This window comes from Vulpes lagopus, chromosome 22 (assembly GCF_018345385.1).
Source record: "Vulpes lagopus strain Blue_001 chromosome 22, ASM1834538v1, whole genome shotgun sequence".
Lineage (NCBI taxonomy): Eukaryota > Metazoa > Chordata > Mammalia > Carnivora > Canidae > Vulpes > Vulpes lagopus.
Genome location: NC_054845.1, coordinates 9,620,321 through 9,645,420, shown reverse-complemented (window position 1 = coordinate 9,645,420; position 25,100 = coordinate 9,620,321). Strand labels below are relative to the sequence as shown.

The following is a 25,100-nucleotide window of genomic DNA, read 5'->3' as shown; positions in this document are numbered from 1 at the left end:
TCAAGTTCCATATTGGGCTCCCCATAGGGAGCCTGTTTCTCCTGCCTCTTTCTCTGTGCCTCTCATGAATAAATAAATAAAATCTTTAAAAAAAAAAATCAATGAAACCAAAAGCTGAGTCTCTAAAGGGATCAATAAAATTGACAATAATATAGCTAGCTTGATAAATTTAAAAAAAAAAAGTGATACAAATTACCAATATCAACGATGAGAGAAAAGAACCTCACTACAGATGTCACAGGCTTTAAAAGAATAATAAGGGTATATTATAAACAACTTTATACCAATAAACTTGACTGCCTAGAAGAAGTAGATGAATTTTTGGAAAGACAAATTTTTTTTTAAGATTTTATTTACTTATTCATGAGAGACATGGAGAGAGAGAGAGAGAGACAGAGAGACAGAGACATAGGCAGAGGGAGAAGCAGGCTCCATGCAAGGAGCCCGATGTGGGGCTCCAGGATCACGCCCTGAGTCAAAGGCAAACGCTCAACCACTGAGCCACCCATGCGTCCCAACACAAGTATTTTCTAAATTGACTTGAAAATAATAGAAAAAATCTGAAAAGCCTTATATTTATTTAAGAGATCAAATTAATAATTAAAAACTCAGGTCCAAATATGTTCTCTCTTTAATTCTTTCAAACATTTAAGGAAGAAATCCCAGTTGTACAAACTCTTTCAAAAAATGGAGAAAGAGGGAATGCTTCTAATCTTGTTTTACAAAGCCAGCACAACTCTTATTAAAACTCATCAAAGATACAGTAAGAAAATTATAGACCAATATCCCTTATAAATACAGATAAAAAAATTTAAAGAAAAGTTATAAAATCTTATCTATTAATATATAGTAAGAATAATACACCATGACCACGTAGAATTTGAGACAGAAGTTTGTTTTAATGCAAATAAACTGAAGTCACCACACTGATAAATGAAGTAGATCTCATTTTTTAAAACTAAGTAGAATAAAGGAAATAATAAAGAGCAGTCACCAATGAAACATGAAATAGAAAAAAAACTGATAAAAAACATGGATGAAACCAGATATAAAGGAGAAAAGTCATGATTATCTCCAGATACAGAAAAAAAATTTGACATAATTCAATATAAATTCATTATAAAAACACTAAGCAAACCAGAATAAAGAGGAAAGTTTTTCTTCAATTTGCAAAAAAGGTACTAACTTTTCAAAAGAAAAGACAGATGCCACAGACAATAAAATAACACTTTTAAATTGCTAAAAATAATTCCCAACTTAAAATTTTGTAATTGCAAACATACTCCAGAAATGAAGATGAAATAAGTATGTTCCTAGAAAAACAAAAGCTGAATGAATGCATTGCCAGGACCTGCATTAAAAGAAATAAAAAGAATTTCTTTCAGTATTAGAAAAATTATCTTAAAAAGGAATCTCAAAATGAAAGCAGTTTATTTGTGAATTTTACCTCATTGAAGCTGAGGAAAACAACTGTGAATGGGTATACAACTAAAAATATAGGAAACTATGAAAAAGATAGAAAAGTTAAATATGTATGTGATTTAAATGAATCTTGGCTACACAAAACAATGAAAGTAGTAATTTGTGGGATTATAAAATATATGTATGTATGAGAGTTAAAAAAAAATCTAAGGATGAATGTTGCTGTCACTAGAGTACTCATAAAAGAACAGTAGAAGATAACAAGTTAATAGATAAGAAAAATAATGGAAAACATTTTATTTCCAAAGAAATCAAGAAAGAAGAGAAACAATATAAAACAGATTGCTCAAATAGAAAACAACTAGATGGCATATATAAATCCAATTATATCGTCAATGATATTAAATGCAAACATACTAAATATTCTAATTAAAAGATGTTACAATGAATTAATTTTTTAAAAAGAACTTATATGCATTTTAAATTAACAGAATTTAAAAGTAAAGTTATAGAAAACCAGAGAAATGCTGTATCAGACAAGTAGACTTAAAGCAAGAATCATTTCTAGAAGTAATTCATATTGATAAAACAAGTCATCAGGAAAACAAATTAATCCTAAACTTTTTAAAAGATTTTATTTATTTATTCATGAGAGACACAGAGAGAGAGAGGCAGAGACATAGGCAGAGAGAGAAGCAGGCTCCTTGCAGGGAGCTTGATGTAGGACTTGATTCCCGGGCCCTGGGATCACCTGAGCCAAAGGCAGATGCTTAACCACTGAATGACCCAGGCATCCCTCAATCCTAAACTTAAATGTGTTTACTAAGAACTTTGAAACACGTAAAGCAAAAACTGACAAAACTAAAAGGAGAAATACATGAATCCATAATCATAGTGGCAGACTTTAATGCATTTCTATCAGTAGCTTATAGAAGAGATGACAGAAGAAGGGTATGGAAATTTCGAACAATATAATCCATAAACTTGACACAACTGATACAAAGTACTGTATCCAACAACCACAAAATACGTATTCTTTTTATGTGTACCCAAAATATTTACCAAGTTAGACCAAGCAGTGTCCTAATGCAAATATTAATATATTTCAAAAGATCAAAATCATTTGATTCATGTTCCATAACTACAATGGACATCAGCTAGAAATCAGCAAAAAAAAGTAATTAGAAAAAAAATATCCAGCTGATTGGAAATTTAATATGCTTGTTAATGATCCATGATTCAAAGAATATATCAGAATAGAAAGTAGAAAATATTTTAAACTCAATGGTAATAAGGATATGGCACATCAAAAATTGTGTGGTGCAGCTAAATAAGCCCTTAAAAATATTTTTGAAGATACGTTCGTTAGATTACTCCTTTCTGCCCCTGGACGCTGCGGAGTAAAGCATCGTTAAAGTCTCCCCTCCCACTGCCGTCATGTCTAAGTCAGAGTCTCCCTAAGAGCCCGAGCAGCTGCGGAAGCTCTTCATTGGAGGTTTGAGCTTCGAAACAACCGATGAGAGTCTGAGGAGCCATTTTGAGCAATGGGGGACGCTTACGGACTGTGTGGTAATGAGAGACCCCAATACCAAGTGCTCCAGAGGCTTTGGGTTCGTCACGTAGGCCACCGTGGAGGAGGTGGACGCGGCCATGAACGCTGGGCCGCACAAGGTGGACGGAAGAGTCGTGGAACCAAAGAGGGCTGTCTCCTGAGAAGATTCTCAAAGACCCGGTGCCCACTTAACTGTGAAAAAGATTTTTGTCGGTGGCATTAAAGAAGACACTGAAGAACATCATCTAAGAGATTATTTTGAACAGTATGGGAAAATTGAAGTGATTGAGATCATGACTGACCCAGGCAGTGGCAAAAAGAGAGGTTTTGCTTTTGTGACCTTTGACGACCACGACTCTGTAGACAAGATTGTCATTCAAAAATACCATACTGTGAATGGCCACAACTGTGAAGTAAGGAAAGCCCTATCGAAGCAAGAGATGGCTAGTGCTTCATCCAGCCAAAGAGGCCGAAGTGGTTCTGGAAACTTTGGTGGTGGTCGTGGAGGTGGTTTTGGTGGGAATGACAACTTTGGTCGTGGAGGGAACTTCAGTGGTCCAGGTGGCTTCAGTGGCAGTGGGAATGGCTATAACAGATTTGGTAATGATGGTGGTTATGGAGGAGGCGGCCCTGGTTACTCTGGAGGAAGCAGAGGCTATGGAAGTGGTGGACAGGGTTATGGAAACCAGGGCAGTGGCTATGGCGGGAGTGGGAGCTATGACAGCTATAACAACGGAGGAGGCGGAGGCGGCTATGGCGGTGGTAGTGGAAGCAACTTTGGAGGTGGCGGAAGCTATAACGATTTTGGCAATTACAACAATCAATCCTCAAATTTTGGACCCATGAAAGGAGGAAATTTTGGAGGCAGAAGCTCTGGCCCCTATGGTGGTGGAGGCCAATACTTTGCCAAACCACGAAACCAAGGTGGCTATGGCGGTTCCAGCAGCAGCAGCAGCTATGACAGTGGCAGAAGGTTTTAATTACTGCCAGGAAACAAAGCTTAGCAGGAGAGGAGAGCCAGAGAAGTGACAGGGAAGCTACAGGTTACAACAGATTTGTGAACTCAGCCAAGCACAGTGGTGGCAGGGCCTAGCTGCTACAAAGAAGACATGTTTTAGACAATACTCATGTGTATGGGCAAAAAACTCGAGGACTGTATTTGTGACTAACTGTATTAACAGGTTATTTTAGTTTCTGTTCTGTGGAAAGTGTAAAGCATTCCAACAAAGGGTTTTAATGTAGATTTTTTTTTTGCACCCATGCTATTGATTGCTAAATGTAATAGTCTGATCATGACGCTGAATAAATGTCTTTAAAAAAATTTTTTTTTTGAAAAGAAAGGCTAAAAATTAATAATTTAAACTAGCTCAAGAAACAAATAATAGCAGTAATAATAAAACTTTTAAATTGAAAAGAAAGAAAAAGCAAAACAGAAAGAAATAATAGAGCAGATTAAATGCAACAGGAAACAAATGTTAAAAAGAAAGATCTACATAGTCCAAAAAAGGATTCATTTTGCATAGATGAATAAAACTAATAAATCCCTAGAACACAACTCATCAAGAAAATATTGATAAAATACACTCAATATTAAGAAAGAAAAAGAGAACATCTCTACATACTCTACAAACATTTAAGATGTAACTAGAGGAATTATAAACAATTAGATGCTAATAATTTGATATTTTAGATAAAATGGAAAAACAGAAAAAATAACAAACTTGACACAAGAAAAAATAGAAAATCAGAATATTCCTGTATCTATTAAAATAGGATATAATAAAAAAAAACCTTTCCACAAGAAAACCTAAAGGCCTGGATAATTTCTCCCCAACACTTAAAGGAAAAAAATATATTTACACAAATACTTATAGAAAATAAAAAATAAGTGCACTTATCAATTCATTTACTATGACCAGCATAATAAATACCAGGATTTGACAAATTATTTTAATAATGAAATATTATAAAACATCTTTATTATTAACATACAAGGAAAAATACTTTAAAAATAATCAAGTATCTCTATGTCTCTCAGGAATGGATAAATAAATCTTTAACAAAAAAATAATAATCAAGTAAAATTTAGTGATATATAAAGGATGTATCATTAGGAGCAGTTCACTGTAGAACTGTAATATTGATTTAATATTTAAATATCAATCCTTAAAATTCATTATATTAATAGAAAAAATATTAAAAATAATAGAAAAGAGAAAAAAGTAATATGGTCTTGATAGGACATAAGAAGCATTTGATAAAATTAAAAAGCCATTCATGAAAACTAGGAGTACAAAGGAAGTTTTCAATCTGTTAAGAAGAATCTACAAAATACCAAAGGCAAACATAACATTAGATAAGGCAAACACAATAAGGATACCCATCATTACTACTTTTATTCATTATTGAACAAAAAATAGTCACTGCAATAAGGTAAGAAAAAAATTAAAGGCCTACAAACTGAAGGGGAGAAGGGGAAATTGTCCTATTTCTAAATAATAAAATTACATTCATAGAAAATGGGGAAAAAAACTACAGATAAACTATTAAAATTAATAGCAAGGTCACTGGAAACAAGGTCAATATTTAAAAATCAACTGTATTTCTACATACTAGCATAAGAAGAAAATGAAATTTAAAAACAATATCATTCAGAATACCATTAAACATCTAATAAGTAAGAAAAATCTAAGATGTGCAATAACTATTCAGTAAAACAGAGAAAATCCATAATATCTAAATAATATACCATGTTCACTGATAGAACACTCAATTTTATAATGATTTATAATCAAATTAATCAAGAAATGGTCATTTTGGTCAGGAGAATAGCAATGGTCAAAGTTAATTTTAAAGCTCGGAGCAGGAGTGCCTGGGTGGCTTAGTTGGTTAAGCGTCTGCCTTCAGCTCAGGTCATGATCCCAGGATCCTGGGACTGAGCCCTGGGACTGAGCCCTGAGCAGGGAGCCTGATTCTTCCTCTCCCTCTGCCTGCCACTCCCCCTGCTTGTGCTCTCTCTCTCTATCAAATAAATAAAAATCTTTTTTAAAAAAAATAGATGAAGCTTGGAGCAGTATGCAAGATAATAAAGATAGAAATAGTTATCAGATTTACCCAGCAGAAGACATGATGCCAGTGGGGACCTAGGGGAAAAGAAAGAAAAGAACCAAAGAGTACCAGCATACTACACATGCTTGTGGTTATTGAATTGATGCATAAGTCTCTTTGGAACCCTGGAGATATAACCTGTACCAAGAACTACAGATCATCTCATTCCTACTTTACTAGGCAACCACATGTTGATGAAACCCAAACACTGTAACACACAAATAATGAATGTGCTATATAAAAATCTAAACCCTCTGAACCAGTATAATTCAAACCCATGAAACTAAAGGTTCACTTTTGCCTCTTTCTTCTCTAGAGTCTATGGGAAAACTGAATATTATTTCAGTTCTATTAGACTATGTCTCCAATTTCTTTTACTGGTACAATGTTAACAAGAAACTGGTACAACGTTAACAAGTATTTCGTTATTTACTTTGAAATGTTTTTCTCTGTTTCAAGAAAGAAGACCAAATAAAAACTGTGCAAAGCATTATCTAGGCAAGTATTTAACTAAGTTTGAAGCGATTACCTTGCAAATGGAAGACGTACCAACTTGCACTGTTTACTAACCCGTTTCTTCTTGATACTTGACAGTAGAAAGGGACTCTGATGAAACTATTTTGAAAAAAAAAAAAAGAAAATGAAAAGGAAAAATAATTTCTAATCTCATTTAATTTTTACTATACCAGATTTACAAGTATACCAATAGTAATAGAACAATTCTTCCATTAGTTTTCAATAGTTGAATGAGAGTAATGCAGTAAGATTAAACATAGTTTATCCTTTATCATGCCCTCAAAGATAATCATTACTAATATTTTGATATATAAACTCCCAAACTGTCTTCTCTGTATATGAATAAATATGTGTATATCTGCACATATATATCTCTACATAAATACTCAATATGTTCATGTCTACATATGTATTATGTATAATTGCATTTTATAATCTACATTTTAATGATCTTTTAAAACTAAAAGTCTAGGTGATTTTATTTTTTATTTTTTTTAAAGATTTTATTTATTTATTTATGAGAGACAGGCAGAGACACAGGCAGAGGGAGAAGCAGACTCCATGCAGGGAGCCTGATGTGGGATTTGATCCCAGGACTCAAGGATCATGCCCTGGGCCAAAGGCAGGCGCCAAACCGCTGAGCCACCCAGGGATCCCAATCTAGGTGATTTTAATGTATCTTTTAGGTTTTTTTTTAATCTATACTTTTGAAATTTTCTCACACTTTTTTTTTTTAAGATTTTATTTATTTATTCATGAGAGACACACAGAGAGAGAGAGAGAGAGAGGCAGAGACACAGACAGAGGAGAAGCAGGCTCTATGCAGGGAGCCTGATGCAGGACTTGATCCGAGGTGTCCAAATCAGGCCCTGGGCTGAAGGTGGCGCTAAACCGCTGAGCCACCAGGGCTGCCCCTCTCACACATTTTTTGAACATGTTTTAACTATTTATATTTAATAAAGACTGTAAAATTAGGCAACACACAACCATGTTTTCTTATTACACTGCTAACCTGTAATAGAAACAGGAGTATGGCCAAGTTGACAAGCTAATTTTAAAATTTAAATACAAAGGACCCAGAATAGCTACAACTTTGAAAAAAGAACAAAGTTGGAGGGCTATGATAATTAAGACAGTATAATATTAGCGTAAAGACAGACAAACAGATCAATGAAATACAACAGAGTCCAGAAACAGACCCACACACATTTGGTCAATTAATTTTTGACAAACATGCAAAAGCCAAATGGAGAGCCTAGACTTCCGTGTTCACCAGGTTATAACCAGGCAACTCTCCTTCAAACTGGGAATACTGTCAGAAAAGGCCAAGAAGAGAGGTGGAACAGCTCAGCGGTAAGAAGGATACCCCCAACACTGTTGGAGAATACATGGGGACTCTAGACTTTCATTCTTACCAGGTAGTAACAAGAAGTCCCTCTTCTTCTCCTCTAGGGTGGTGACAGAAAGGTCTAGTAGAAAGTTAGGATTTTCACCACTCTTCAATGGTAACAATCTCCCCCCTTCCTAATTCCCACAATCCTGCTGTCATTGGAAGCCATAAAGTCATGAGACATCCCTGCTCTGTTCATCCAAGGTGGTGTCTGAACTCCCTGCTCCATCCATCACCAGGGTGACAACAGAAGCTGAGTAGAGACCCTAAACTTTGACCCCCTCCAACTTGGCAGTAGGTGGCACTTTGCCACTGGCATGGTATCAGAGGGAGCCTGCTTAAACAGAAGATTTAAATAAGATCTGGAGATTCATAATACATGACCTAAATGCCTAAGATATAATATAAAATAACTTACTAGACAAAGAATTAGGAAAAGGCTTAAATATGAAAATTCTAAATGTGAACATGAAAAGACAATCAGCAAACACCAACACCAAGATGACACAGAAGCTAGAATTACCTAACAAGGATTTTTTTTTTTAGTTTTTAAAGATTTTATTTATTTATTCATGAGAGACACAGAGAGGCAGAGACACAGGCAGAGAGAGAAGCAAGCTCCTCACAGGAAGCCCAATACAGGACTCGATCCCAGAACCCCAGGATCATGCCCTAAGCCAAAGACAGACGCTCAACCACTGAGCCACCAAGGCATCCCTCTAACAAGGATTTTAAAGCAGCCATCATAAAAATGCTTTAATAAGAAATCACTAACTTGCTTACATGAAAAAAAAAAATCTCAGCAAAGAAACAGAAAGTCTTAGCAAATAAAGATAAAAGAAGCAAATGGGAATTTAGAACTGAAAAATACAATAACCAAAATAAATTAAAAACTCAATGACTCAAACTCAGAGCGGGGAGAAAAATCTGTGAACCTGAAGATAAAGCAACAGAAAGCACCCAATCTAAGCAACAGAGAAGATACTGAAAAATAATTACGAGGATTAGGGATTTATGGAATTCTAACAAAAGATGTTAGAACTCATGTCACTGAAGTTCCAGGAAGGAGATAAAGAGGGAAGACCTGACAAAGTTTTAGAAAAATAATGGCTGGGCAGCCCCCGTGGTGCAGCGGTTTAGCGCTGCGTGCAGCCCAGGGCGTGATCCTGGAGACCCTGGATGGAGTTCCACGTCAGGCTCTCTGTATGATGCCTGCTTCTCCCTCTGCCTGTGTCTCTGCCTCTCTCTCTGTCTCTATGAATAAATAAAAATAAAATCTTTTTTTTTTAAAAAAAGAAAAATAATGGCTGAAAATCCCCCACACATGGCAAAAGAAACCAATATGCATATTCGAGCTGTGTGAACCCCCAAAACGGATAAACTCCAAGAACTCCATGCCAGGATATATTTTCCAAAACTAAAGACAAAATTCTTCAGAGCAATGTGAAAAAAATGGTACCTTTCTACAGAATTAAGAATAAAAAAATAGGGGCATCTGATCTGCATTTGGCTCAAGTCATGATCTTGGGGTCCTGGGACTGAGTCCCACATCAGGCTCCCCAGAGGGAGCCTGCTTCTCCCTCTGCCTATGTCTCTGCCCCTCTCTCTCTGTCTCTCATAAATAAATAAATAAAGTCTTAAAAAAAAAAGAATAAAAAAATAAGCATCTGCCTTAAAGAAGTAACAATAAAATAAACCACAGGAAAGGAGAAATTACTACTAAAGACAGAAGCAAAAATTAGTTAAGTCTGAAACACTAAATTAGAATTAAAAATTAAAAACCCAGAAGATGGTTCTTTTAAAGGAAAAAGAAAAATAGAAAAACAACAATTACCTAACGTGGTGGGGCAAAAAAATAAAAGAAAAGCCCAAATACATAAAATTAGTCAACTGGGAAAATATACCACAGACAAAATTTTTAAATGACAGACTATTTTGGTCAACTCTGTGCAAATCAATTTGAAAACATGAATGAAAAAATTACTTTTAAGGAAATACAATTCAACAAAACTGACCACAAAAGATAGAAATTTTCCTAAGCAAACCCATATCCACAAAGAAATAAAGTAAACAAAGAATGACCATTTCTACCAAGCAAGACCCAGGTTTCACAGAAGAATTCTAGGAAGTTGGGACACCTGGGTGGCTCAGCGGTTAAGCGTCTGCCTTCAGCTCAGGGTGTGATCCTGTGGTCCCGGGATTGAGTCCCACTTCGGGCTCCCTGCCTGGAGCCTGCTTCTCCCTCTGCCTGTGTCTCTGCCTCTCTGTGTGTCTCTCATGAACAAATAAATATTAAAAGAACAAAACAAAAAAAAGAACTCTAGGAAGCATTTAAAGAAAAAATAATTCTAATACTATATCATTTTTCTAGATCACAAGAAAAGGAAATTATCCAAATTCTTTTTATGAGTTCCATATTTATAATATTTTTATCAATGTCTAAAGACTATATAAAAAGAAAACCTCAAATTGAACACCAATAAATGAAGTGGTAAAATTAAAAAAAAAGGAAAAAAAAGAAAAAAAAAGAAAACCTCAATTATAAATAATAATAAAGAAATTCCTAACAAAATACTGGTGAAAAGAATTTAGGAGCATATTAAATCATTTCTGAAATTTATTCCATAATTGCTAAATTAGGAAAGGTATTAAAGTAAATCATCATATTAATACACGTAAAAATAAAGACCACATGATTATCACCATAGATGCTAAAAAAGTATTTCATATTATTTTTTTATTTAAAAAACTAAATAACAGAAGTATTATACGATAAATATGATGTACATTACCCTTAAGAAAAAAAAAAACAGGATCATTCCTAATTGGGAAACATTATCCAACATTTTATTAAAATTTATTGCTTTCTAGTATGTTCTAGACATTGGTGTGATATAGACAAAAATCCTGTACTCAAGAACTTTATGCTCTGGGGAGCTGAATAAAAAAATTATATGTCATATAGTAATTAAGTGGTAAGGAGAAAAATTAAAGCAGAGAAGCAGAGTATGAAATGTTGGGCAGGTTTGGGGAAGGATTTAGATTTATACAAGTTGCCAGGGAAGGCTTACCTAACATTACTGAAGTAAGGAGTAGGCCATAAGAAGGTACAACAAGTCCAAAGGCCCTGAGGTGGCAGCTTGCCTATGTTTGAGAAGTGGAAAGAGGCCTGCGGATTGGAGATGTTAAAGAGTAGAAGGATCTGAGTAGTCAATAAGGTGAGAGAAAGAACACAAGTTTCAGTTTTCAGACAATAACAGCAATAGATGATATGGGAAGCCACTGGAGAGTTTTCAGGAGAGACTAATGTTTTTAATAGGCTCTCTCTGGTTGCTATACTGGGAGGCAAATATAGAGGCAAGAGCAGAAGCAAGAAGCCCAAGTTGGGATGCCACTCCAAGAACTCGGGTAAGAGAGAGCAGTGGGTTGGATGAGTGGTGAACATCAGGGTTACATGAGAAGTGGTAAAACTCTGCACTGATTTTTAGGGCAACACTAAAAGGAGTTGCTAAAAGGATCCAATATGGGGTGTGAGGAAAAAATAGGAAAACAGATTTGCAATTATCTGAGATGAAGAACCCAAAAGGAACTGGTTTGGTGGCAAATGTAAAATTTAAGATGCCTCTCAGACATCCAAAGAGAAATGCCAAATAGGTAGTTGGCTGGGTGTTCTCTGGAATTCAGAGGAGATGGCCAGGCTACAAGTATAAATTTGAGAGTCATGGGTATTTAACAATAATTAAATCCATGAGAATGAATGAATCATTTAGGGAACAAGTGTAAATAGAAGAGAGAAAGAAGTCCAAGAACTGAGTTCTGGGGTACCCAAAATAAAGAGTAACCAGCAAACAGACTAAAAAAGAATCAGAAAGGTGAAAAGAAACTTAGGAGAGTGTAGTATTGTAAAAGTCACGTGTAGGCCAGCATAAGGACCAAGAAATATCTAGGTTTTGGATACAGAGATCAATTTGCAGAAGAGCACTTTAAGTGGAATGGTGGTAAAACCCCAATTAGTGTGGGTTCAAGAGAAACCAGAGACAGTGTGAACAATTCTCTCAAAGAGTTTTGTTATAAAGGAAAAAAATGAGAGAGTAGCTAAGGGTAGGGGATTTATCTGAGTAAGAGGTTTCTTTTTTTTTTTTTAAAGATGGGAGCTAGGAGACAACATTTTTGCATGGGAATAATCCAGAAGGGAGGGAAAAAACTAACAATGCAAGAGCAAAAGGCATTCTACACTAATGTCAAGCCAAAGACAGCAAAAGACAACCCAAGTGTCCAACCCAGAGTCTAGTTAAATAGTTTAGAAGTCCATTCTAGATCTATCTTAAGGAGCACTATAAAAGAATGAGGAAGCACTCCTTGTAATCATATGGAGAGATATTCAAGATATGTCACATTAAAAAAAAGCAAGGTATAGAACAATTAGAGATAGTATATTATCTTTTGCGTAAAAAAGAAAATTAAGAAAATATTTGTTTTTGTTTTAATACAAAGAAACAAAGCAGTTCCCTGTATGAGTATGAGGAGATAAAATGAGAAAGAAGAAAGCAGCTACAAGCAGAACAGAAGCATATATAAGCCTTCATTCTATACTTGGCTATATATTGTTCTATTAGAATGTCTACATTCTAATGTAGACATCCTAACATCCTCTCCTTCAACTAAAAAGAAAAGGAATTCAAATCTCGAAACCTGATGTGCAAGTTAGTCTGTTAAACAGTAAGTCTAAGAAAGTAGACAACAAAGTTGTATGCTGTCCTTTCATCTTCCAGCTTCTGCGTTTACTCTCCTTTACTTCTCCTAAATCCAGATGCTGATCTCAGCCCTCTTCGAGCACTCCAAAGAGAACACAAAAAGCATCTGGCAATTATGTTGACTTTATTAAAGATTTTTTTTTAAAGAACCAGTGGGAGGAAGGAGCTTTATATCACATAACTCACTAATTAATTAACTTCTTTCTCTTACTCTCCAAGTCAATTCTTGTACTAACTCTACACTCCCCACTGCTATGTCTGATTCTAGTCTTAGTAACTTATTCAGGGCAATTCAATTCAGCCCTGCAAGCTGATCAGCAAAACAGAGCCCCCTCCCTGACTTTCCCTACCCACCCACTCAGTGAAAAGCATCTCTTCTCCTTAGAGGGTACTAAATGTATAAGGCCTATCTCTGCTCACCGGTTGTACTGACATCAAATTTATAATAACACTAGTAAATATACAACCTGTGGACATTCTTCTACAGGAACATTTATACAAATCCTTTCTTTATCCAAATGTGGATTAAGTTTGGTGATAGTACATACTCTTTGGTTAGCTTTTATAAAACTCTCAAAGGAGCTAAACACTGATCACATAGGTTGAAAGAGTTCCTATCTTCTAACTATAAAGACTATGCATTAGGAGCCTTAAAAAGGACTTTTATAAGTTTTTAAAAGAAGAGATTTGCAGGAAATTTAGAAAAAAACAGGAAGATACACACACAATAATTAAAAAAGTAATGACACCTAATATTTATTACACTCTTCCTATTGCCAGGACACATGCTAGCCACATTTAACATTACACTAATTCTTCGTTAGGTATACTACTATTATCCTCATCATGCAGAAGAGGACACTAAGGTTCAGATAGCTAAAGGCCAAGATCACAGGACCAGGAAGTAACAGAGCTGGGATCGAAAAACTACGGGCAAACTCATTTAAAAGCTGCCCTCTGGGCAGCCCGGGTGGCTCAGCGGTTTAGTGCTGCCTTCAGCCCAGGGCCTGATCCTGGAGACTGGGGATCGAGTCCCACATCCGGCTCCCTGCATGGAGCCTGCTTCTCCTTCTGCCTATGTCTCTGCCTCATTCTCTCTCTCTCTGTCTCTCATGAATAAATAAATAAAATCTTTAAAGAAAATAAAGTAAAAGCTGTCCTCTAAAGCACTCAAGTGCCTCCAGAATCTATCAAGAAATTTACCTAAATTGAGACTTTACTAACCTTTCTTCAGGTTTATTATGTATATTTTGTCTTCTCATTATTAATTCATAGCAATTATTTTCCCTATTTAGATAACTGATTTAATTTCACTAATATTTGGCCCTTTTCCCTTCCTGATTTTTCTAGTGATTTGATTTTCCTCATAATAGATTATAAGAGATATTAATATTAATATTAATATTTATTAATGCTTTGGGGCACCTGGGTGGCTTAGTCAGTTGAGTGTCTGTCTTCTGTTTAGGTCATGATCCTGAGGTCCTGAGGTCCTGGGGTCCTGGGATAGAGCCCACATCAGGCTCCCTACTCAGTAGGGAGTCTGCTTCTCCCTCTCCCTTTGCCCCCCCCTTGCTCCTGCTCTCTCGCGCTCACTCTCTCAAGTAAATAAACAAAATCTCAAAAAGAAAAAAAAAAAAAATTATGTGTGTTGTGTGCATATTTTATATATATTTATTTAAAGTTATATATACTTTATCTGCTATATGCTTAATTTTTCCCAGTCTGCCATTGGCCTTTAATTTATATTTTTATAGCCTTCTAAAATCTCTTTTGAGGGTGTTTTTCTGTATGTTGGTAAATTGAACACCAATAAAAATTAATTAAAAAAAAAATAAATAAAAAATAAAATCTCTTTTGAGAAAATCCATCAATAATTTCCTATAAAGCTTCTATCTTTCTATGTTTGTTTCTGGGTAAAGGAAGGCCTCTCCTGGGTGCCTAGGTGGTTCAGTCGGTTAAGCATATGCCTTCAGCTCTGGTCATGATCCCCAGGTCCTGGAACTGAGCCCTGTGTTAGGCTCCCTGCTTTTCCCTCTCCCTCTGCTGCTCCCCCTGCTTGGCTCTCTTGGAACAATCTTTCTCTGTCAAATAAATAAATAAATAAATAAAATCTTAAAAAATAAAAGTCTTTCATATCTAACATGAATTTATTTGTAATTTCTTTGTACTTTATAAGATTCCCTTTTTTTATTTAAATCCATCTAGAATTTGGGATGTCTGGGTGGCTCAGTGGTTGAGCATCTGCCTTTGATTCAGGTCACGATCCAGGGGTTCTGGGATCAAGTCCAGCATCATGCTCCAGCAGGGAGCCTGCTTCTCCTTCTGCCTAGGTCTTTCTGTGTCTCCCATGAATAAATAAATAAAATCTTAAAAAAAAAAATATCCATTTAGAATTTATTTTAGAGATTGCTGTATAGTAGGAACTGCCTCTATTTTTTCCCCAAATAGTTTTCAATTGTGCTCATCCTTTTTTTAATAATACAAATTATTTCCTAATTTGAAATACTATGAATACGTTCTATGAATGTCTTCTACTTTTTTAACAGTTTGGGGGCCATTATGTTCCACTGAACCATCTAATCCTGTGTTACTTCTAATCAAAACCTAATTTTTATATAAAAGTTTTAATAACCAAGTATACCAAATGATAATATGCTGTTAGCCAGTTAAAATTGAACTATCAACATTTCTTCACACAAAGCTTAAAATATGAATCTCCAACCTTGATGCCACTGAATCTCAATTATCCTAAGTAATGCTTAAAAAATACTACTACTTACACATAAACTCTTACCTCAGAAAGAGTGCTCATTTCAATTGCAGTTATCAAGCTATTGTTCATGAGTGCTTCTATTTCTATAAGCTTCTTATTCTGTATGTGTAAAATAAAGACCTCTCTTAATTAAGATTCAGGGTTTATTGTATCATACAATTATGGATATCATCAGCTGAGAAGACTAGAAAATAACTGAGATCATGCTAAGCTAAAAGATCATGCTAAGCTAAAAGACACACACATTCCTTAACTGCTTTTGAGCTCTCAATTTTAAATTTTCTTATAAACATTCCTCTATCTTCCAATAATAATACATCCCATGGCAAGTAAACATAGTTTGTCAGGCAATTTAACACTCAGGAAGAGATCAATTTTTCCATTTTAAATTAATTTCTGCATTTCAGAGTTAGATCTATGGTTGCGGCCTAGCTGACCATTCTGTGGACAGAGATGGAAATTGGAAGGGAAAGCAACTACTACAATCTTCATTCTATTTTGTGTGTAGCCAAGGGAATGCTAGGGTTAAAAAAAAAATACAAACACTCTGGGAATTCCCCTCCTTTCATTGGAAGAATTATGCCCATCCTTTTAAAATGTATTAATGCATCAAGATTGGCTAATGATAAACAATCAAATGTCGATCATGTTATTATACTGGTTTGCAGAGCCCTAAGTGCCCATTCAGAATGTAGACTTACAATATCTGTTTTATTACCCATTAAGAGTCTGTCAATTAATATGGCATACTTTCAATAGTTTTTTACAATAATTTGAGATTTGAAAAAATTTTTAGAGCTTCTATAATAATATAGTTAATAATTATTCTATAATTTAGAATTCAAACACAATATAGTTTCCATACCAAATTATTTAGTTTTAGGCGAAGAAATGCGTTCTCAAAATTCAGTTTCTCTACTTCTTTTTGCAATAGCATCTTTTCAGTTGTAATTCTTCGATAATTCTCTTTCTCTCTACTAAGAGCCTGAGCTAATGCTCTGTTGTTGTGCTTTAAAGAAATTTTGAAAATAGAAGAATTGTCTGTAAAAAAATTTTAGAAGTTAATATTGAACTTACATTTTCATAGTTTTTATATCCTTAATGAAACTATTTTAGGTAAAATACAAGTTTTAACTAGGGTTGGTAAACAATAGAATGACAGTCTAGATGTAGTTTTGAAAAAAATGTATCGAGCTTGGATCCACAGAAATAAAAGCTAGACAGAAGAAGAATAAAAGAGCTGTGAGGAATGCAGAATGTTGTAAATACGGAGTCAGGGATAAAGACATCTAGGATAGACATAGTATGCTAGATAATTATACCAGTTACAAAACTCAGTTTGCTACCTGTTGCCCTACTTTCCTTCCTACTTTGACTAGGAGGTAGAATGGAGAAGCTGATTCTAAAGCTCTAACTGGAGTAGGTATTAGGGTAGCCAATCTGTCAAAATTTTAAAGCCAGTTTCTGTGGCTCCAGAACTGAACAAATCAGTTAATGCTCTCAAAGTCCATTTTTCAAAATCTTGAGTGAAAGGGAGCATACTTACTCTAGGGTTGGACAGATCATCTAAACCCTGTGGGATCTTCTATCTCTATTCTAAATATTCAACTCTTATCTCTAGGCATTTACTGCAACCTAAACTTGACCCCTTCCCTTTACAAGCACTATGTAAATATAATTTAAATCAGTAATGTGGGCAGCCCGGGTGGCTCAGTGGTTTAGTGCTGCCTTCGGCCCAGGGCCTAATCCTGGAGACCCAGTCGAGTCCCATGTCGGGCTCCTTGCATGGAGCCTGCTTCTCCCTCTGCCTGTGTCTCTGCCTCTCTCATGAATAAATAAAATCTTTAAAAAAGAAAAGATACGCAGGATGTTAGCAATTTCACAGGGCACACACAGTCACCCTTCACAGGTGCTATATCAGCTGGAAACTTTTCCTACTCTGGGTTACAAACCACGGAGATCATTTTCAGAAGTGATGAGAATTTATCTTGGCAGTTTTTCCTACTTCTTTTTTCCCCTACTTCTGAAACCTTAATTCCAGAATCCATGAAACCCTATCTCCAAATGCTTAGTACCCTCATGAGCTTTAGCTATACAAAAATCATTCACTACAACACTCTATCTGGGCCCACCACATCTAGATTACCCATCATCTTATTGCTACAGCATGCTAGAACAAGGTCACTTTTTTTTTAAGCTCTTTTCCAGCAACATCACATGGTATTTTCTTTGTTGTGTAGGAGGTAGCTGCCTTAGGCTACGTCAGCCTTACTGCTGAAAATTCTACTGTCAGCACTGAGAGTAAATCATCATAACCCCTCAATTAACAGGAGTTGAAGGAGACAGGAAAGATTGAATGGACAAAACATCAATTAACAAAAATAATCTTTTTAATAATTTCCATACTCGATAAAATAAAGGACCAAACATTATATCAATTCTCCAGGGGAAAGTAAAAATGTGAGCATACTTTAAAACTAATGGTACTTACTTAGGATTTTTGTTTTGATTTTTGAAGCAAGAGAAACATTCAACTTCCCAGTCTTTGAAATTCTTTTGTCCTTCTCACGTCTGTTAATTCCAGAAGTATAAAGTGAGCCAGTGTCCATCACTGGGTGCTCCATCACTAAAGTAAAATTAAAAAAAGAAAGAAATCAGAGTATTGATTAATAAAAGAAAAAGGGATAACTGATAGTATTTGTAAAAACACTTTGTCTAAATCTGAAAGTATGCATTTAGTCAAAAGTGGTTTAAAGTAGTATCCAAAAAAGGGAAGGACTGTTTTTTCATTCAAACCTATATTATTATATCTATGTATCAGGAGCTAGGTTAGGCACTGGGGACAGAAAACAGGATATGGTCGTACAGGAATGCATAGTCATGGAATGCAGAGTTCAATGTGGGTACAGATCCTATTTTGATACATTGTAAGAAGTGTAACCTTAGAGAATGCACAGAATAGATAAACCCAATCTTATGGGATTGGGGACTAGCTAATTTGGAGGAATAAGCAGGAGATCTTGAACATGTCTATTTGTCCATTTGAGTTAAGGTCTATTAGACTTTAAAGTCTAATAGTGGAAAGAAGAAGATAATCACATCATACTCGGACAAGAATAACTGATATAATACACAATGCATAAAAGTAATTAAATCTGCCTGGGCAGAGGAAAAGAACCAGAAGGGTTTTATTGAGAAGGTACAGTTGATGCTAAGCTATGTACTTAGACAAGACCAACCTCTGTAAACTCCTATCCCCTCCCCAAGCCTCCTTGCTTCCATTTCAGAGAAACCTGTGCTACCTAACTCCTAATATTCAGCCTCTTTCCACTACCTGCCTAAGTCCACAGGACTAATCTCACTCTCCTCTTTATTTCAATCACAGAACCTCCGGACCCCCAAGTCACCCTCATCTCCCTCATCCTAATCCTTCTCCAGCTCCATAGTAGGCTAAAAAATGATACCCCAAAGATATCAGGTCCCAATCCCCATCATTCTAAACCTCATGTAGAAAAAGCGTCTTTACAGATATGTTTACGTTGAGGATCTTGTGATGGGAAGACTGTCCTGGATTCTATCAAGTTAGGCTTCCAAATGCTCTCCATTAGTGTCCATACATTAAGTAGCACTACTTGAGTAACTAAAACAGGGCATAGCAAACTTACTCTGCCCAAACCTGCTTCACTCAGAGCCCTCTCTATTTCAGTTCATGGCAACTCCATCCTTCTAATTGCTCTGGCCAAAAATCTCTCATATCCCAATCAACCTTCACAATACATTAGAATCTGACTGCTTCTCAGTTATCTCTACTACTATCAGCCTAGACCAAGGTGCTGATACACTTTACTTGAATTATTTTAATAGCCTCTTATACTTCTGCTTCCACCGCTGCCCTCACTACAGTGTATTTATTAGTCTACACAATCTAAAAGTCTCCAATGGTTCCCCATTTCTCTCAGAATAAACACTGAAGTCCTTCAATGGTCAAGTCCCTCCATCATCTGCTCTTCTTCCCATTTCTCCAGTTTGAATTTTTCCTTTTGTCTCCCAGCCCATTCCTTCCAGACCACACTGGCCACCAAGCTCTAACTGCTTGGCAGACGGCATCCATTCTTCAGCTTCAGGTCCTTTCCTTTCTATTGGTCATTCTCTCTACCAAGAAAGCTCTTCCTCCAGATACAAAAATGGCAAATTCACTCTCCTCCAAGTCTTTGCTTTTCTAAGTGAGGCCTTTCAAAACTGCAGCTCCTTCCCTTAGCATGTCTGATTACTCTTACCCGTCTCTATTTTTTTTCCCATAGCATCTAAATCTCTAATATACTACAGAATTTACTAATTTCCTACCAACTAGAAAGTTCTAGAAAGTCATGGATTTTTTTCTGTTTTATTCACTGACGTATTTCCCAGCTCACAGGCTAGTGCTTGACAAATAATATGAACACAATACATATTTTTTAAGTGAATAAATAAGTCTTAAAAACAAAGAATTTGTCAGGCATCAAGGTTAGAAAGGGTATTCCAGGAAGAAGGAATGGCATGTGTAAATGCATGAAAATGGAAAACTTAAGAAGATGCCAGTGATCTCTTGATGATTGAATGCTATTACCCTATCTCTGTTTTTCTTAATAGCAAAACTCCTTTAAAGACTTGTCCACACTTGCTGTCTCCAATACATAGGAGGACCTATTCCCTCTTGATCTACTCTAATCAAGTTGTTGCTCTCACCAACATTAATTGATCATTAAAGATACTAAACTGCAATGTTACTAAGTCAGATACAGTAGTCAAGATCCAGTTCTCAATTAATCTATGAATTTAATCATGGTATATGACATCATGTCATTCTCTCTGAAATACCTTTAGTGGGTTTGCAAAATACCACATTCTGCTGGGTTTTTTTCTGCCTCACTGACCACTTCTTCTAAGTCTCTTCTGCTGATTATTCTGTATCTCCCTAACCTTTTACCAATGGAGTACATCAGATCTCAATCTTTAGGTCTCATCATTTTCTATGTATATATACTCCTGTGAGGGTATCCTCTACTGTTCTGGCCTTTAAATCTAAATGCCAATGACCTGCAAATTTATAACCAAATCAACTGCAGACTTATTTATCCAACTGCCTACTCCTCATCTCTAACTTGGATGTCTAATATGTATCTCAAACTTAACATGTCCTAAACTTACCCCACCCAAACCTGCTCCACTGGGTCTTCTCTATCTCATTTAATAGTAAATCCACCCTTCCACTTGCTCAGCTTGGAACACTTTCTCTCATATCCTACATCCACTCTACCACTAGTCATGCTGGCCCAACTTTCACATGTCCCATTAGGGCCACCTAATCACTCAAGTTGCCATTGCCTCTCACGTACGTTATTTTTATAACTACCTAAATGGTGTCCATTTCCACATTCTTCCCTACTATCTATTCTCAATCTAGTAACCAAAATGATCCCTTTAAACCTTATGAAAATTCATGTCACTCCTCTGTTAGAAGCACTCCGGTGGTTTTCCATCTCATTGGAGTAGTCATAATGGCCTGTAAGGTACTATGCAATTTGACACTTCTCCCCTTCCCCATTCCCAATCCAGTACCTATCTGACCTCTTCACCATTCTTTTCCTTTTCTCACTAAGCTCCAGCCACACTAGCTACCTTAGCATACTCCCACTACAGAAACTTTATATTCCTTTTTTTGCCCCTTTGTTTCAACTCTTCCTCCAAATAATTAGTTTACTTACTCAGTGGCTTCAAGTCTACTCAAATGTTACTTTCTTAGCCTTTACAGACCAAATTATTTAAAATTGCACACCCGACCCTATTTCACTTCCTGTATTTTTCATCATTGGCTGATCTAAGATCACATAATTTCCTTATTTTATTCTGTCTTCTCCTACTAAAATGTGTTTCATAAGGGCATGGATTTTTGTCAGGTTTGTTTGCTACTGTCCCTAAGTGTGTCAAGAGTGCCTGGCATATAGTAGCTACTGGATAAACATTTGTAAAACCATGAATAAATGAATACTAAAAACTGACCAATACTGGAATGAGTCTCCTTTGCAAATGTTGAGCAGAAGATAGGGAGATGTCAAGCAAATAATGAGAAGACAGTTTTAGAAGAATTTTTGGCAATGGGGCAGTTTAACTAGAAACCTTACAATGCTAAGGCTCAATGTTTCTTCTAAAAGTTTTGCCAAGGGCAGGCCTGGTGGCCCAGCGGTTTAGCGCCACCTTCAGCGCAGGGCATGATCCTGGAGTCCCATGTTGGGTTCCCTGTATGGAGCCTGCTTCTCCTTCTGCCTGTGTCTCTGCCTCTCTCTGCCTCTCTCTGCCCCCAAGAACTTGCCTCTCTGTGCCTCTCATGAATAAATAAACAAAATCTTAAAAAATAAAATAAATAAAAGTTTTGCCAAAAAGAAAAAAAAAGTAAAATCAAAGATCACATATTCCATAGATAGAAGACAGGCACATACAGAAACTCCCAACAAATGGTTGCATCTCACACCTCTGAAGAGATACTAACATAGAAATCTTGTGTGTCTCCCAAAAAAAAATCCAGTCTGAAAGATCAAATCTCATTTTACTGAATTGTCCTCCCCATAAGTTGGTTCTTAGTTTCCTAACTTAATAAATGGCACTAGCAATCATCCACCCAAATGCTCAAGCCAGAAAATCAGTGTTCCTTTTAACACTGCCCTGTCACCCTGCACATTAACAGCCCCACAAGTAACACTCAAGGAACCTAGGCAGACCACTGGAGTACCATTCATGGGGGACTTAACATCAAAAGTGAGGCGTTATGAACAGCGGTTGAGATTGTGTTGGGAATCCCAGTTTTAACATTTCATAGCTATGTTATCTTAACATCTCTAAGTCTCAACTTTCAGACTTACAAAGTAATAGTAAGAGCATCTCATTGTAAGGATTAAACAAACCAACAATGTACTTACAGAGTCTAGTACAGGACTAGACATGTATTTTTTTAAAAGATTTTATTTATTTATTCATGAGAGACACAAAGAGAGAGAGAGGCAGAGGGAGAAGCAGGCTCCATGCAGGGAGCCCGCCGTGGGACCGGATCCCGGGTCTCCAGGATCACGCCCAACGGCTGAGCCACCGGGGCTGCCGAAGGACTAGGCATACAGCCCTCGCTAACAGGCCTTCTTTATTATTTGTTCTGCAGCTCAGGTCTCCATCATCCCGGCTAACTCTACATCAGAAATACTAAGCTCCAAATTCGGTTCTCCTGAATCGGATCCGTCAGGTAGAGAAACTGTCGTTCCTATTCCCTCCCGAAACCCTACCTGCCCATGGAGACCCAGCACAAGTTCTAAGTTTCCCAGTCTTCCATCACCCGTTCGCCTTGAGCCGACCTTCCTGGCAGTAGAGAGCCTAACGGAGAGGGCTCCCCCAAAGAACTTGCCTAAGCCGGGGCGCCTGGGTGGCTCGACGGTTGGGCATCTACCTGCCTCCGCCTCAGGGCGTGACCCCGGGGTCGCGAGATCCAGTCCCACGTCGGGCTCCCTGCAGGGAGCCTGCTTCTCCCTCTGCCTCTCTCTCTCTGTGTCTCTCATGAATAAATAAAATCTTTAAAAAAAAAAAATGAGGGAGGGCAGCCCGGGTGGCTCAACGGTTCAGCGCCGCCTTCCGCCCAGAGCCTGATCCTGGAGCCCCGGGATCGAGTCCCACGTCAGGTCTCCCTTGGGGGGCCTGCCTCTCCCTCAGCCTGTGTCTCATGAATAAGTAAATAAAATCTTAAAAAGAAAGAGAGGAAAGAACTTGGGGTAAGCAGTCTCTAAAGTTCACCCAGCAGTGACTGAGCGAGTGCTCACAATGATGAGGTAGAAAATGTTCTTAAAAATCAGGGCGCTGACGGAAGCCCCTTCTTTCAGGAAGCTGACCTAACTGGCCGCTCGTCCCCGTCCCCGTCCCCGTCGCGAGCCGGGCGCCAAGGGACGAGAGGCCGCCACTCACGTCCAAGCCAGGGAGTCGGGGAGAGGCCCTCGGAGCGATCCGAGGGCGGAGGGCGGGCGGAGGGCGGGCGGGCGGTGGGCGGGACCACGGGCCGCGCGGGGCCCGCCGGACCGGAGACTGGCGAGCAGGGCCGGGGGTCCGGCCGGGAAAGGCACGGGTCTCCCCCCACAGCCGGGCCGCGCCAAGCGCCCCGCACTTACCCCCTTTCAGCACGGGGGCGACGAGCACCCAGCTCCTGAGGCGCGGCGCCCGCGGCGAGCGCTCGGTTTAAACCCCGCAGCCGTTGGCGGTTACCACGCCGACCAATCAGATGCCCAGGAGGCCGCGCAAAGGAGCGCGGTTACCAGGAAGTGGGAGGGGGAAGGGGGCGGGACCGCGAGTTGAGCGACAGGGCGGGCGTGGCCAGGAGAGCCTGGGGCAACGCGGGACCCGAGGACGGCTCCAGGCAGGTTGCCCTGCAGCGCCTGCTGATGCGTTGAACCCAAAGGAAACGTCCCTTTAACAGACACACCCCTATTAGATGTCCGGAAGGCGTGGCAGTCATCTTTGCATTATGATGCCAGGACCTTTAGTTTTCACTTAAAAGCACGCCCCATTTTTCTTTCAACTTGCTCAAGGAAAAGCAGCAATGAAAAAAAATTTTTTTTTTTTTTAAAACCTTGGGTCTCAGTATTTAGGTCTTAATACAAATGGTTTGGCTCAGCTAGATGTACGAGATTTTTTCCCCCCAGTATAAAGGATTTATTTCAACTCAACAAGTAACACAAACCTTCCTTTAAATTCCATTTTACAGTCAATAAAAGTGTGTATCTCCTTCCCATGCATGATCACTGTGTATTAATCTACAACTCTTATTTTAATTGTGAAAAAATAAAGTGTTTCCCCTCTTGTCATTGATCTGGGAGCATCTGGTATAGCGTCAGTGAAAAAGGGCAGGTCTGCTAGCTCCTGGACTGGTTAAATGGTGAAAACCTACAACGCCAGGTCAAAGGAATCAATCACCCGAAGAAAATAAATACTGCATTATGAAACGTCGAAAGGGAAAGTTTTTCGTTATTTGCAACTACATTAAAAAATATATTATTCTCTTTATGTCCAAGTAAATTAGCTTAGTTTTCCTCTGACGAGTGACTTTCATAATCTGTGGAAACACTTGGAAAAACTATACTGACAATAAAATTCCCTCTTTGTATGACATTAGAGTGAAAAAACTGAAGTTGAAAATAGCTTTTTAAATCTAGATCTTAATGATTGGTTATAAACAGTGATATAGTCAACTTCATATTCTTGTCAATGTTTTGTTCATTTGGGGGGACATCTGAGAATCACAAATTTCCATTTTACTTTAGAGAATCTAGAAATCATGTAAAGTATGATTCTGAGTTAGACCTTTTTAGTATAATATATTTCATAGTCTGTGACCAAAGAGATCTGGCTACATGAATCTTGTGTAAGTAGAAGAGTATTTATTGATTGGCCAGCTGCTAACATTAGTTTATGGTTCAGTAAAAAACTTCCATAAAAGTGGTTTAGAATGTAATATGCTGGTTACAGAAATTTCTGGTTTATCTAGGGATTAACTACCACTATATCTTGTTTATCCAGTCT

The 25,100-nt window shown here is 37.4% G+C and overlaps 1 protein-coding gene and 1 pseudogene across 7 annotated transcripts in view; one reads left to right on the top strand and one right to left on the bottom strand.

Annotated features, from left to right (window-relative positions):
* Positions 1 to 25,100, bottom strand: part of SGO2 (shugoshin 2) — a 55,833-nt gene that overhangs the window by 16,640 nt on the left and 14,093 nt on the right. For 2 of the 7 annotated variants that reach the window (XM_041737761.1, XM_041737757.1), the window contains exons 2-5: positions 18,007 to 18,141; positions 16,381 to 16,556; positions 15,537 to 15,614; positions 6,612 to 6,697 (exon numbers count right to left, since the gene is read on the bottom strand). In XM_041737761.1, the coding sequence (XP_041593695.1) occupies positions 6,612 to 6,697; positions 15,537 to 15,614; positions 16,381 to 16,556; positions 18,007 to 18,139 (473 nt within the window). In that variant the 5' untranslated portion in view covers positions 18,140 to 18,141. Of the gene's footprint in view, positions 1 to 6,611; positions 6,698 to 15,536; positions 15,615 to 16,380; positions 16,557 to 18,006; positions 18,143 to 23,419; positions 23,536 to 23,692; positions 23,779 to 25,100 lie in introns of those variants that run through there. The other 5 variants (XM_041737758.1, XM_041737759.1, XM_041737760.1 and 2 more) reach the window with 5 other exon arrangements.
* LOC121480839 lies at positions 2,860 to 3,954 on the top strand (annotated as a pseudogene).